This window comes from Myotis nattereri (assembly GCF_964212035.1).
Source record: "Myotis nattereri genome assembly, chromosome: 16".
NCBI lineage: Eukaryota > Metazoa > Chordata > Mammalia > Chiroptera > Vespertilionidae > Myotis > Myotis nattereri.
In genome coordinates this window covers 2952057-2966965 of record NC_138091.1, presented here as the reverse complement: position 1 = coordinate 2966965, position 14909 = coordinate 2952057, and the positions used below count along the sequence as shown (strand labels likewise).

At 45.5% G+C, this 14909-nt stretch overlaps 1 protein-coding gene across 2 annotated transcripts in view; it reads left to right on the top strand.

Annotated features, from left to right (window-relative positions):
* COPS3 (COP9 signalosome subunit 3) overlaps positions 1 to 3069 on the top strand; it is a 28404-nt gene extending 25335 nt beyond the window's left edge. For both annotated transcript variants that reach the window (XM_081110754.1, XM_081110755.1), the window contains exons 10-12: positions 1286 to 1399; positions 2309 to 2389; positions 2743 to 3069. In XM_081110754.1, coding sequence (XP_080966880.1) covers positions 1286 to 1399; positions 2309 to 2389; positions 2743 to 2796 — 249 coding nt within the window. In that variant the 3' untranslated portion in view covers positions 2797 to 3069. The remainder of the gene's footprint in view (positions 1 to 1285; positions 1400 to 2308; positions 2390 to 2742) is intronic.
* Positions 3070 to 14909: the final 11840 nt, after the last annotated feature.

Genomic DNA, 14909 nt, shown 5'->3' with positions numbered 1-14909 from the left:
TAACTTCATGGACAGGATTTGGCTGTGAGGATCAATCAAATAGATACCCAGTCATTGGTGCAACTAAAGAACATAGACCTTGAAGCCACCTTGGAATCAGCATTGGCAGAAACGTTTTCTTGAAGGACCAGAAAATAATTTCTACTGGGGTGAAGCAAAAATGTGTTAGCATTTCAGTTTTAAAATGCGAGGGCAATGTCAATGATATACAATGAAGCTAATGTTTAAAGATGCCAGGGCAGCCTTGGCCAGTGTGCTAATGGTTTGAGTGTCCACCCAGACACTGAAGGGTCCCGGGTTCAATTTCCCAGTCAAGGGCACATACCTGGGATGCAGTTTCCATCCTCAGCTCGGGCATGTGTGGGAGGCAACCAGTCGCTCTCTCTCTCACATCAATGTTTCTCTCTCTCTTTCTTCCCCTTCCCCTTCCTCCCTCCCTTCCATTCTCTCTAAAAATCAATGGCATGTCACAGCTGGTTTGGCTTAGTGGGTAGAGCGTCAGCCTGCAAACTGAATGGTCCCAGGTTCGAGTCCAGCCAAGGGCACATGCCCAGGTTGTGGCTTGATCCCCAGTAGGGGGCGTGCAGGAGGCAGCCGATCAATGATTCTCTCTCATCATTGATGTTTGTATCTCTCTCTCCCGCTCCCTTCCTCTCTGAAATCAATAAAAATATATTAAAAATAAAAATCAGTGGCAAAAATATCCTTGGGTGAAGATTAGCAAAAATAAATAAAGATGCAAGGGCAGTTTGAAAGCGTTATGCTAGGGGAAACAAGACACAAAAGACACATATTGTCTGATTCCATTTATAGAAAGGTCTAGAAGAGGCAATTCCATAGCGCAGAAAGCAGGTTAGGGGCTGAGAGGATGGGAGAGCAGGGAGTAACTGCTCAGTAGGTGTGGGTTTCCTTTTGGGTGATGAAAAAGTTTTGGAATTAGATAGAGGTGGTAGTTTGCACAACACTGTGCATGTACTAAATACCACTAAATTATACACTTTAAAATGATTAATGACTTTTACCTCACATGTAAAATAAAATACAAGTAAAACAATGTAAGGGCATGGATTTTTATGAGTGTATTAGTTTTACACCCCCTACCATCTATAATGGTGCCTAGAACATTCTCAGAATTCAGTAAGTACTTGTTGAAAAAACAGTTGTGCTTAAAATACACATATAAGTGTATGTATGTATTGCTTTCTGTGCTTTGCCCTGGTTATATTGAATCACTATAATTCCCATAGTGTTCAGGTCTAAACTTCTTCCCTGATTTTTTTTATAGATAGAAGATGGTGAAATTTTTGCAAGTATTAATCAGAAGGATGGTATGGTCAGTTTCCATGATAACCCTGAAAAATATAATAACCCGGCCATGCTTCATAACATCGATCAGGAGGTAAGCATGAGCGTCCGGTTTTGATTTTTGGATTGGTGTTTGAGATGTTGTGTTTGAAACGCTGTCCCTGTGCTCCAGGATGATTTTAGTATAAATGCAGGCAGTTCCCAACGAGCTTCTAGGAGCACTTTAGTTCCTCGAAAGGTAATTACAAAATGGGCTGCTTCGCCTCTTCAGGATCATTGGTGATAAATGAATGGTGGGGTAGAGTGCCCATGTCGCTCACCAAAGCCTGCTCGGACTCCTCAGTCATCTGAAGGGTCTTACAATCAGTATGATTTTATCCACACTTAACTGGCACCTATGAGGTAGAGTCTCATTGCTGTGGCCAAATGGATTCAGAGTTCCAGGTCGGGTCGGAGACCACCTGCAGGAGTCGGGTGGAGGGAGGAAGGCCGTCCCCCACGCGCTGCTCTGAGTGCCGCTGGTTCTGCAGACGAGTCGGGATTGTGTGGGTGGTCTGTGCTTCTCACCTCAGATTAAGGCAATGAATTGAACAAAGCCTTACATCTCAAAAGCGTAAAAAGCAGACTTCGAGTTTTCAGGGTTTTCCCAACTTTGAATTGGAGATAAGGAACTGGGGAAGGACACTGTGCATTGCTTGTTTTTTTGGTAATTCATTTGACGGCAAATGTCACCTGACATGATTTATATGTATTTATCCTACTTAGTCTGCATGTTTTTAGGTTTTACTGCAAATGACAGTGTGTTTGATTAGGGGGTGCTTCCCTAGGTCCTACTCCTAGGACTGTATTAACTTTCTGAATTCAACAATTCTGACTCCAAAGCTTGTCTAGCTCCAGTGGTTTCAGGTCGAGGGACTGTGAACCCGTAGCACGCACGTTAACAGCCTAGGTTCCCACTGGCCTACACCTGCATCCTAACCGCCGTGCCATGCCCATCCCGCAGATGCTGAAGTGCATAGAGCTGGACGAGCGGCTGAAGGCGATGGACCAGGAGATCACAGTGAACCCCCAGTTTGTGCAGAAGGTATTTGAGGGCTCCCCTCATTAACTAGAAGTGGGCTGGGTGGAGAAGGAGGGCTGTTCCCACATGAGGACTGTGAACTCAGTTTCAGGCTCAAGGTTTAGCTGCCTGGAGTTCTTGAAAACCTTCCTGAAACAGTGTTCACAGAGACACTGTTGAGAGCGTTTTCACACTACAGACTGCTTAGGGGGTGCAGAGGGCGGTCCCTGGACTGGATTCCTCTCCATGCTCACGAGGGTCACGCTGTGCACAGAGAAACGGGGCCCTCTCCTCTAGGAGGCCCACAGGTGCTTGTTGGGGCCGGTGGGAAACTTGACAAGGGCCAGCGTAAATGCACTGCCTCCCTCTCCTTACAGAGCATGGGGTCACAAGAAGATGATTCTGGAAACAAGCCATCCAGTTATTCTTGAAACAAATGGCCGTCCTGATTTAAACAAGAGGAACTATCACCATGGCCAGTAGCAACTATTAGAAGGGCAGCAGGGAGGACTACGCCTGTTTCACCTGGACATTAAGAAATTACATTTTGTTTTGACTTCTTCAGCCCTATGTGCTTTCAGAAAACCATTCTCTCTGCAAAGGGGAAAAAACAAACTTTAAAGTCTGTTGTGGATTTATTTATCCTCAGATTAATGTTGTCATTGCATTAAATCTACCCTTTTGTTTTAAATTACGTAAACATTGATGTGTCTTTTGCATCACTTTTTTTCCATCTGAAAAGTTTTTTAAAACATTCATTTTGAACAGAAATTGATTTTAGAAACTTTTGGAGATTTTGATCTAAAGTTGATATGAGCGGCCATAAGACAGAGTATTTTATAATTAAAATGAACATGCATTTTAGTAACTTTGCAGGCCAGAAGTATGGATTGTGAATTAGAGAGATGCTGTTGCAGTGCTTCTAACCTCGGGTGTGTGCGGCACACGCTCTGTGAGAGTGGCGTTTCCTGCGGCAGGTGCCAGGCTGGCCCTCTTCCTCAGCGTTTCCAGCCACGCTGGCAGCTGCTTCCTCATGGTTCAGGCCACTCCTCCGCAGAGCTCGAGGCCTCTGACGGTTCACGGATCTAGCAGGGAATGGGGGGGAGCCTTTGAAAAGGGGATCAAACTAGAATTGGATCCATAAAAAAAGTTTCTCACTAGCAACATCCACTTTTTTAAATGTGTTAACTTGTGTAGTCAGCCACTTCTCATTGTTTACAAAAGGAAACTCTGGAACCTCATGAGTCACGTAAAAAGTGCCCCTAATAGAGAGGCTGAGGGGGGTCCTGTGATCGTATGGTAGCCATTCTGCTTTGCTGCCGAAAGCAGCCACAGCGTCCATGCGTCAGTGAGCAGTGCCCTGTGTTCCCGAGGCTGGGCTTGACCCTGACTAAACTTGCGTCCTCCGGCTCACATGAGTCCTCCTGTCCTTTACAACGCAGTGACTTCACACCTGCAGATTGCACATCTTCATCCTCCCCTTTTCACCCATCCCATCTGGCAGGCAGCAGAATGCTCTCTGTGTCTGTGACTGTTTCTGTGTTGTTTATTTGTTTATTGGGGTTACAGTGGTTAATAAAATTGTATAGGTTTCAGGTGTACAACTTTATGTATACCCGCAGTTCCAGTTGGGTCCTGGGAGGAGGTGAGTGTAGCTCCTGCCTCCTCCGCACCATCCTGGATTCTCTGACTACTTCACTAGTGAATGCCCTCCAGGACCCTCCATGTTGCAGGCAAGGTGTTTCTTTATGGCTGAGTAATAAGTATTCCATTTATTCATTCATCTATCAATTGACACTTAGGTTGCTGCCATATCTTGGCTATTTTAAATAATGCTTCAGTAGACATGGGATGCAAATGTCTCTCCCAATTAGTGTTTCAGGTTTCTTTAGAGAAATACTCAAAAGTGGAACTGCTGGGTCCTTCTTTACCTCTTGTTACAGCTTTTGTCTTAAAGTCTATTTTGTCTGATACAGTATTGCTAAGCCAGCTTTTTTGTTTGTTTTCATTTGCATGAAATATCTTGTTCCATCTCTTTACTTTTAGTCTTTTGATCTGAAGTGGAGTGGGTCTCCTGTAAGCTGAATATATATGGATCTTGTGTCCTTATCCATTCAGCCACCCTGCAACTTTGAGGCATTTAAGCCATTTATATTAAAGTAATTGGTAATAGTATATACTTACTGTCATTTGATTATGTACTAGAGGCCCAGTGCACAAAATTCGTGCAGGGGGGTCCCCTCAGCCCGGCCTGCATCCTCTCGCAGTCTGGGACCACTCGGGATGTCTGACTGCCGGTTTAGAGGTTAGAAGAAAACGTGTGAGAGAGAAAAACCACAAAACCGAGGCCACTCCAGTGAGGGTGGGTTCTGAGGAGCTAGGGTTAACTTTCTGTGTGAAGGTTCGCCAGGCCAGGGAAGAGGGGAGGGAGTGAGAGTGTGTGTGTGTGTGTGTGAGAGAGACACCCCCAAAGACTCCAGACTCTCTTGTTCTAAAGCACAAAACTGCTTTCCCCACATTTATCGCATATCTAAACACAAACCATCATGTACTTCAAGCAACATGTGTTAGGGAAGGAGAATACAGCCTTAAAGCAACGGGAGGGGGTGTCAGAAGTGAGTAACTCCTCTCGCCACCCCAGCAGAAGCTCCTCGGGGGCCTGCCTCTGCGAATCCACAATTATCTCTTGGTGCATGGGACGTTAGGGAGCGCAGCATTATCCTGGGAGGGGGAGGTCACTGGGACTGCACCTGTGGTACTCGCCCCAAGTTTCATTTCCTCACCCTCACGGGTCACTTCACCCCACACTGATCCAGGTAATGGGGTCGGTGGTCTGCAGCTGATGCCTCCAGGTGGAGAGCATGCCGGGGCCGGGTGGTCCTGCTCTGAGGCCCCTGCATCCACGCCCCACCCCATCAGCTTCCCACCTGCAGGCAGCAGCTCGGGGTGCTCCACCCTGCTGCACGCCAGACTCAACCCGACTGGGTGCAGGGAGAGATTGGGTGGCTCCGTGGCAGGCAGCTCTGCGGCTAGCACCTTTGAATTGTGCGCCGCTGGGGAGAAAAGAAAAGCCTCCCCAGAAAGAGGTTGTTCAAAAGCCTTCAGGGACCAGGAGGTTGGCTGGCCAGGGCCTTCCTTCCCCGGCTGCTGGCAGCCAGCCCCACCTCCTGCCCACACCGCCTTGGCCTGCCGCCACTCACCCCCCTTCCCTGATCCCCATCGGGTGATGGGTGCCTGTCAGCCAGGGGGAATAACTGGGAGGTTGGCTGGAAGGCCCCCAATCAGGCGATCGTGGTGGTCAATGTGCATCATAGCAACCAGTCATTCTGGTTGTTCAGTCATTCTGCTGTAACAGTCGCTTAGGCTTTTATATAGAGAGATACTTATGTTCTTTTTTCTCTTAAATCCCTTTAACCCTAACAACTGGTTTGGCTCAGTAGATACAGTGTTGGCCTGTGAACTGAAGTGTCCCAGGTTCGATTCCGGTCAAGGGCACATGCCCAAGTTGTGTGCTTGATCCCCAGTAGGGGGCGTACAGGAGGCAACCAATCAACTATATATATATATATATATATATATATATATATATATATATATATCCCTTTAACATTTTTTATAATCCTGATTTGGTGGTGGTGATCTCTGCATTAGCTTTTTCTTGTCTGTGAAGCTCTTTAACTTCAATTCTAAATGCTAGCTTTGCTGGGTATAGTAATCTTGGTTATATATTGTTGCTTTTCATCCCTTTGAATATTTCTGCCAAACCCTTCTGGCCTGCAAAGTTTCTGTTGAGAAACCAGCGGTTAATCATAAGGGTAACTAACTGCTTTTCTGTTGTTACTTTAAGATTCTCTCCTTGTCGTTAACCCTTGGCATTTAATTACATTGTCTTGGTGTGGGCCCCCTCTTTTGGTTCATCTTGTTTGGGACTCTGTGCACCTCCTGGGCTTGTATGTCTATGCCTTTCATCAGGGTAGGAAAGTTGTCAGTCCTTATTCCTTCAATCAGATTCTCAATCCCTTGCTTTCTCTCTCCTACTGGTATCCTATGATGTGAATTTCAGAAAAAATAATATCTTAAAGAGATAGAAAACAAAAAAGAACCAGCAGAAATAAAGAACCAATCAGAAATAAGTACAATAAGTGAAATGAAGAACGACTTGGAATCAACAGTGGATTAGATGAAGTGGAGGACTGAATCAGCAAATCTTAAATCCTAATATGCAAATTGAATGGTGGAATGACCGGTCGCTATAACATGCACTGATCACCTGGGGGCAGATGCTCAATGCAGAAGCTGCCCCCTGGTAGTCAGTGTGTTCTCACAGGGGGACTGCTGCTCAGCCTGACGTTATTTCAGAGCCCCCTTAAACTCTCATTTTTTAAATTCTTTTTTTTTTTTTTGCTATGTTTTTTTTTTTACCTTATATTCCAACTAGAGGCCCAGTTCACGACATTCATTGCACTGGGGGGTGGGGGGGCCCCTCAACCCAGCCTGTGCCCTCTCGCAGTCTGGGAGCCCTCGGGGAGCGGGCCTAAGCCGGCAGTCGGACATCCCTCGAGGGGTCCTTAGCGCTGCAGCGAAGGCAGGAGGCTCCCACCACTGCTGCTGTGCTCACCAGCCATGAGCCCAGCTCCTGGCTGAGCAGCAGTCCCCCTGTGAGAACACACTGACTACCAGGGGGCAGCTTCTGCATTGAGCATCTGCCCCCAGGTGATCAGTGCATGTTATAGCGACCGGTCATTCCACCATTCAATTTGCATATTAGGATTTAAGATTTGCTGATTCAGTCCTCCACTTCATCTAATCCACTGTTGATTCCAAGTCGTTCTTCATTTCACTTATTGTACTTATTTCTGATTGGTTCTTTATTTCTGCTGGTTCTTTTTTGTTTTCTATCTCTTTAAGATATTTTTTTTCTGTTAAAAGTTCTCATCGAGTTCATTGAGTGTTTTGAACTCTGCATGTGGTAGAATATTTGTCTCTTGGTTCTTTTTTTGGAGTTTTGTTGTTTTCATTTGAAACAAGATTTTTTTGTTTTTGTCTCCTCGTTTTGGCCATCTCCCTGTGTTTGTTCCTAGGTATTAATTGGGTAGAGCTGCTACATCTCCCAGCCTTGGTAGAGTGGCCTTATGCAGTAGATGTCCTGTGGGCCCAGTGGCTGTGAACTGAGGCTGACAGCCCTAGTGTCAGGCTTGGGGCCACTTAGCGAGAGGTCCTGGGTATGCCAAGGCCATGCTGCTCGTTTAGAGCTTGTGGACCTTTGAGAAATATTAGGAAAGTGTAGGGAGAGATAAGGCCGGCCACTTGCATGGAAAAGCCACTGGAAGCAACATGGGTGGGCCAGCCAGTTGGGTGGAGTGAGGTCCCAGGGAATCCCCAGGGCTGGGGAGCAGTTAGCCTGGGTTGATGGAGACAGACGGGGGCCTGCAAATCGTCCCAGGAGTCGGGCGCAGCCAGGCAGCCAGGCTCAGGGAGCGGAGCGGGCTGAGGTGATTGCAACGTGGAAGCCTCACGTGGGAAGCAGTTAACAAAAACAATTTTTAGGAAGGAAGGCAACTGACTGAAGATGCCTGATGTGAAGAGGATCCAGGAGCTCCGGCTGTGTGAGGTGCAAACCTGCTTAGCGGGGAGCCCATGGTGGCGTCCTCTGCAGCCAAGGGCATGCAGGAATGGCCCGAAGGCCAGGGGGTGCCCCACGCGGTCCTGCTGCTGGCCACAGCATCCTAGCAGCTGGTAATCCCTTGGTTTGTAGTGAGTGCCCCCTCCTTTTCAGGCACAGAAAAGAAAGGAAAACTGTAGGGTGCTCAAGAGCAGGTGGGCTTATGAAATGCTCCATAGGCTTAAAGGCTATGTCATCCTGTTCTTCCCACAGATTGGATCAGGAAGACAGATAGAGGTTTTGCCATAAGAGAGAGATTTGGGGTCCAATTTTGGCAATAGCCCATTAACCAAGACAACCTCACAGCTAATCAGTTCCGGCCTCGGGAGACAGAACCCCGTGAAGCCTGCCTGGACCTCGGCGGAGTCCCTGCTCTAATAGCAGATGCCCCAAATGCCAAACTGGATTTTGGAAAATAGTGATTTTTCTTTAGGGATCTTATGTCCTTTTAAGGCCAAAAGTTCTAACAGATGGATGCTATCTCCTGTGAGCAGACCTGTGGAGGAGAAAGGAAGAAGGGCAAAGAAGTCAATCGGGAAGGAAAAGGAGAGTGTGGGGATACGTGGTGCTGGACGGAGACTTGACTCGGGGTGGTGAACATAGCACAGCGCACAAATGATGGGCTGTAGAATTGTGCACCTGAAACCTGCATAATTTTTAACCAATATCAACCTAATAAATTCAATACAATAATTTTTTTATTACAAAAAGAAGTAAATCATCCACATATTGCAATAAGGTGGAATCTTTAGGGAGAATCATATCATCCAAACAAGTCTTCAGTGTGTAAAAAATAAGAAGGGCTTTCAGTAAAACCCTGAAATGTCCAGGTAAGTTGTTTTCCTTACTAAGTGAAGGCAAAAGGTATTGGCTAGCATCATCAACGGGGTACTAAAGAATGCACTACAGAAATCATTTAACTCCTGCCCGGCCAGTGTGGCTCAGTGGTTGAGCGTCGACCTATGAACCAGGAGGTCATGGTTCCATTCCTGGTCAGGGCACATGCCTAGGTTGTGGGTTCAATCCCGAGTGTGGCAGCCCATCAGTGATTCTCTCTCGTCATTGTTTCTAGCTGTCTCCCTCTCCCTTTCTTCTCTGAAACCAGTAAGAATATATATATATATATTTTTTACAAAAACATGGCAATTGGTCCAATAGGATTCAACCACTGTACCATCAATAATGGAGCAAATAAAAAATGTTGAAAGGCCATTTAATTCACCTAATTGGCCATTCTGACAGTTACCATCAAACCCTAACATTATTTCCCCTTTTGGGAAAAGGATAGTCCAGCATTATACTTCTCAAGGAAGTCTCGCCTAATAAATGGGTAAGGGCATGAGAAGTAAGGATAAAACAATGTGTACCTTGCCCTGGCTGTGTGGCTCAGTTGGTTGGAGTGTTGTCCCATACACTAAAATGTTGCAGGTTCGATTCCCGGTCAGTACACATGCCTAGATTGCAGGTTCCATCCCCAGCTGGGCCCGTATGGGAGGCAACCAATTGATGTTTCTCACACTGATGTTCCTCTCTCTTCTCTCTTACTTTATTTCTCTCTTTCTCTCTCAGAAGTCAATAAAAAACATATCCTCAGGTGGATTAAAAAACAAAGGAGCCAATGTGTATGTTAAGAGACTTAAGCAAAAAAAAAAAAAAATGTTCAGAAATATGAATGTGTTGATGTTCCTCACTATTCAAGCTGTTTTCTGACTCTGAGGCACGGCCGTTTTATGACAGTGGGATTGAGCCCCAAGAGTAGCACCAGTATCAATAAGAATAGAAATACCATTATGCTCAATTAATATTTGACAAAGGAGGCAAGAGCATACAATGGAATCAAGACAGTCTCTTCAATAAATGGTGTTGGGAAAATTGGACAGATACATGCAAAAAATGAAATAGACCACCAACTTACACCATACACAAGAATAAACTCAAAATGGACAAAAGACTTAAATGTAAGTAGCAAAACAATAAAATCCTAGAAGAAACCATAGGCAATAAAATCTCAGATATCTGTTGTAACAATATGCTTACAGATACATCTCCTAGGGCTAAAAAAAAAATGAGAAAATAAACAAATAGGACTACATAAAAATGAAAAGCCACTGCACAGTGAACTAACCCATCAACAAGCGAAAAGGGAGCCCACTGTATGGGAAACATATTTGGCACTGATATATCTAATAACGGGTTAATATCCAAAATATATAGGAATACAACTTAGCAAAATGAAGACAAACAATCCAATTAAAAAATGGGCAAAGGACCTAAATAGACACTTCTCCAAAGAGGACAAACAGATGGCGAAGGGACATATGAAAAAATGCTCCATCACTGATCATCAGAGAGATGCAAATTAAAACAAAAATTAGATATCATCTCACACCTGTCAGAATGGCTACCATCAACAAATCAACAAATGACAAGTGCTGGCGAGGATGTGGAGAAAAGGGAACCCCCGTGCACTGCTGGTGGAAATGCAGACTGGTGCAGCCACTGTGGAAAGCAATATGGAGTTCCCTCAAAAAATTAATATGGACCTGCCATCTGACCCAGTGGTCCCATTTCTAGGACTATATCCTAAGAGACCCAAAACATCAATCAGAAAGAAGTATGCAACCCTATGTTCATAGCAACACAATTTACAGTAGCTAAGGTCTGGAAACAGTCCAAGTGCCCATCAGCAGATGAGTGGATAAAAGCTGTGGTACATTTACACCAGGGGATACTATGCAGCAGTAAAAAAAACGAATCTCTTACCCTTCGAAACAGCATGGCGGGACCTGGAGAGTATCATGATAAGTGAAATAAGCCAGTCAGAGAAAGACAAGTATCACATGATCTCACTCATGTGGAATCTAATGAACAAAATAGATGCAGATCAACATGGGATAGACTGTGGAATCTCGGAGGGAAGGCGGGGGAAGGATGTGTGTTGGGGGGGGGGGTAGTGGTAAGTGATCAACCAAATACCTTGTATGCATATATGCAAACCCATGGACACAGACAATAGGAGGGTGGAAGCCTGGGGTGGGTGGCAGGTCAGGGTAAAGGGGTCAGTGGGGAAAAAGGGGACATAAGTAATGCTTGCAACAATAAAGATTTAAAAATATATATTTAAAAATAACATAAAATACTAAAACATTAATTGCTAGACAAGTTTTAAATTTTCCTGCTCTTAGCTTTTTATTATAGAAAGTCTATAAAGTGGATTTGGGACTGTTGATGTAATGTCTTTTGCTTTTTTGAAGGTGTGTTTTCTTGAAAGTAAGAGCATGTTTAAAGTGTGTTCATTGCCCTAACCGGTTTGGCTCAGTGGATAGAGCAACGGCCTGCAGACTCAAGGGTCCTGGGTTCGATTCCGGTCAAGGGCATGTACCTTGGTTGTGGGCACATCCCCAGTGGGGAGTGTGCAGGAGGCAGCTGATTGATGTTTCTCTCTCATCGATGTTTCTAACTCTATCCCTCTCCCTTCCTCTCTGTAAAAAATTATTATTTTTTTAAAATATATTTTCTTATTGGTCTCAGCAAGTGCTAAGCAAAAGGGAATGTCTGTTGTGAAGTGGCCTAAAGGTCAGTTCCCGGGGGAGGGGGTGTCCATTCAATTATCTGATCAGACCTAACACTCAGCCTTTTTTTTTAATATATATTTTTTTAAAATATATTTTATTGATTTTTTTACAGAGAGGAAGGGAGAGAGATAGAGAGTTAGAAACATCAATGAGAGAGAAACATCGATCAGCTGCCTCCTGCACATCTCCTCCTGGGGATGTGCCCGCAACCCAAGTACATGCCCTTGACCGGAATCGAACCTGGGACCCCTCAGTCCGCAGGCCGACGCTCTATCCACTGAGCCAAACCGGTTTCGGCTAATATATTTTTTATTGATTAAGATATTACATATGTGTCCTTATCCCCACGTTACCCCCTCCCCCCGCTCATGCCCTCACCCCCCTGTTGTCCGTGTCCCTTGGTTAGGCCTATATGCTTGCATATAAGTCCTTTGGTTGATCTTTCCCCCTTACCTCCACCCTCCCCTACCTTCCCTTCAAGGCCTGACAGTCCAATCAATGCCTCTCCATCTCTGGATCAGTCCTTGTTCATCAGTTTATGTTGTTCATTATATTCCACAAATGAGTGAGATCATGTGGTATTTATCCTTCTCTGACTGGCTTATTTCACTTAGCATAATGCTCTCCAGTTCCATCCATGCTGTGGCAAATGGTAAGAGTTCCTTTTTCTTCTTCCTCTTCTTAAAGAATACCTTTTCAGCATCTCATATAATGCTGGTTTGGTGGTGATGAACTCCTTTAGCTTTTTCTTATCTGTGAAGCTCTTTATCTGACCTTCAATTCTGAATGATAGCTTTGCTGGATAAAGTAATCTTGGTTGTAGGTTCTTGCTATTCATCACTTTGAATATTTCTTGCCACTCTCTTCTGGCCTGCATGGTTTCTGTTGAGAAATCAGCTGACAGTCATATGGGTACTCCCTTGTAGGTAACTGACTTTTTTTCTCTTGCTGCTTTTAAGATTCTCTCTTAGTCTTTTGCTCTTGGCATTTTAATTATGATGTGTCTTGGTGTGGTCCTCTTTGGATTCCTTTTGTTTGGGGTTCTCTGCGCTTCCTGGACTTGTAAGTCTATTTCTTTCACCAGGTAGGGAAAGTTTTCTGTCATTATTTCTTCAAATAGGTTTTCAATATCTTGCTCTCTCTCATCTTCTGGCACCCCTATAATTCGGATGTTGGTCCACTTGAAACTGTCCCAGAGGTTCCTTACACTATCATCATATTTTTGGATTCTTTTTTCTTTTTGCTTCTTTGGTTGGGTATTTTTTGTTTCTTTGTATTTCAAATCTTTGACTTGATTCTTGGGATCCTCTTGTCTGTTGTTGGATCTCTGTATATTATTCTTTATTTCAGTCAGAGTATGCTTAATTTCTAGTTGGTCTTTTTTCATATCTTCCAGGGTCTCACTAAATTTATCGGCGGTTTCTAGAAAATTCTTGAAAAACCTTATAAACATGGTTTTGAACTCTATATCCAGTCATTTGCTTTCCTCCATTTCTGTCATTTGTGACCTGTTTCTTTGTCTCTGCATTTTGGCTGCTTCCCTGTGTTGGTAGAGTGGCTTTGTGTGCTAGGTGTCCTATAGGGCCCAGTGGCTCAGCCTCCCCAGTTACCTGAGGTGGACACTCTTGGTGCACCCCCTTGTGGGCTTTGTGCACAGTCTTGTTGTAGTTCAGCCTTGATTGTTGTAGGTATCACTGGGAGGAATTGACCTCCAGGCCAATTGGCTGTTAGAATCAGCTGTGTCTGCAGTGGGAGAACTTCTGTGCTGAAGACACCCTTCTGGGGCAAGACTTGCTTCAGTGGGGCTTTGGTGCTCACTGAGTCTTCCCCCTGAGTGTGTCCCTTATGGATTTGAGGAGTTGTAATATGGATGGTCCCACTCTGACCACTGAGTACACTGGCTCTTGGATCTAAGGAGGTGCTAATTTAGTCTCTGCCTGAGGTTACCCAGCAGGAGCTACGAAAAGATCTGCCAATTCCCCTTCCTTTTTTGGAGTTTGGAGGTGCCCAGATGAGGCCCAGCTGTGAAGCAATGCAAGCTGCTGTGGGGCCTTGGGCCTTCTCTTGGAAGTTCTGGGTCTGTCTGGCCCAGCTGCAATTTGTTAGGTAATTTTCAGGTTGCAAAGGGCCAGGGCATTCATATGCAAAAGCCTCTGCTGCAGCCTGGGTGGGGCGGGGTCTCAAGGAACCAACAGGGCGGAGCAAGCAGCTATGACTGACCCTCAGCCCTGCCCTAAGAGGCCCCACGTCTCAGTGTCCCAGTAATTTAATTGCTGCAAGCACCTCTGAGGGAAAGCTGCCCTCGAGTTCCTAGTTCTGCCCACTGCCAGACAGTCCAGTTTCTCCCCGTATGAGTCCTGGGTCCCCAGAGACTTCCCAGAACTGGAGTTCAGAGCAGTTGGGAGCTTGTGACTCCCTCCCGATTCAAAAAGACAGCCGCGTCCTCAGGTACCAGCCCCTTTCTGCACGCGCTCGAGCCTCCGTACCTCTGCACTTTACTTCCGCAGCTCCTGACCCTCAATGTGCTTTTCTCTTTCCTTCTAGTTGTAGAATTTCCACTCAGCCAGCCTTCCTGTGGTTCTGGATGATGTCCATTTTGTCTTTTTGTTGTATTTGTGAAGTTGTTGTAGGAGGCAGCAATTTCGGTGTTTACCTATGCCGCCATCTTGGTTTCTCCCCTCCAGCCTGTCTGTTGTATGGAACAGGGACGAAGAGCATATCTTCCGTATTTACTTCCTGCTGAGGGGGACGGCGAGATCATTTATCTGATCAGAGCGAACACCCCAGCCTGTCTGTTTTATGGAATAGGGACGAAGAGCATATCTTCCGTATTTACTTCCTGCTGAGGGGGGACAGCGAGATCCCAGGGGAATGGACTTAGATAGTCGGCTGGACGAGGGTCACAGCAGCATGATCTCCCCGAGAGACTGACGGGCTGGTGACAGCTGGAGAGCATCCTGCTGAGGGACTTGGGAGGTAAAGGCTGGTCCTGAGGCTGCCACAGCGTCACTGTCTGGTTTTGCTGCTTCTCTGAGCCTGGAGCTGAAATACAACTGAGGCCTAGATGTGATCTTTCTTTTATTTTTTCTTCTTTTTTTAAAATATATTTCTATTGATTTTTTACAGAGAGGAAGGGAGAAGAAGAGAGTTAGAAACATCAATGAGAGAGAAACATCGATCAGCTGCCTCCTGCACACCCCCCACTGGGGATGTGCCCGCAACCAAAGTACATTCCCTTGACCGGAATCGAACCTGGGACCTTTCAGTCCGCAGGCCGACGCTCTATCCACTGAGCCAAACCAGTCAG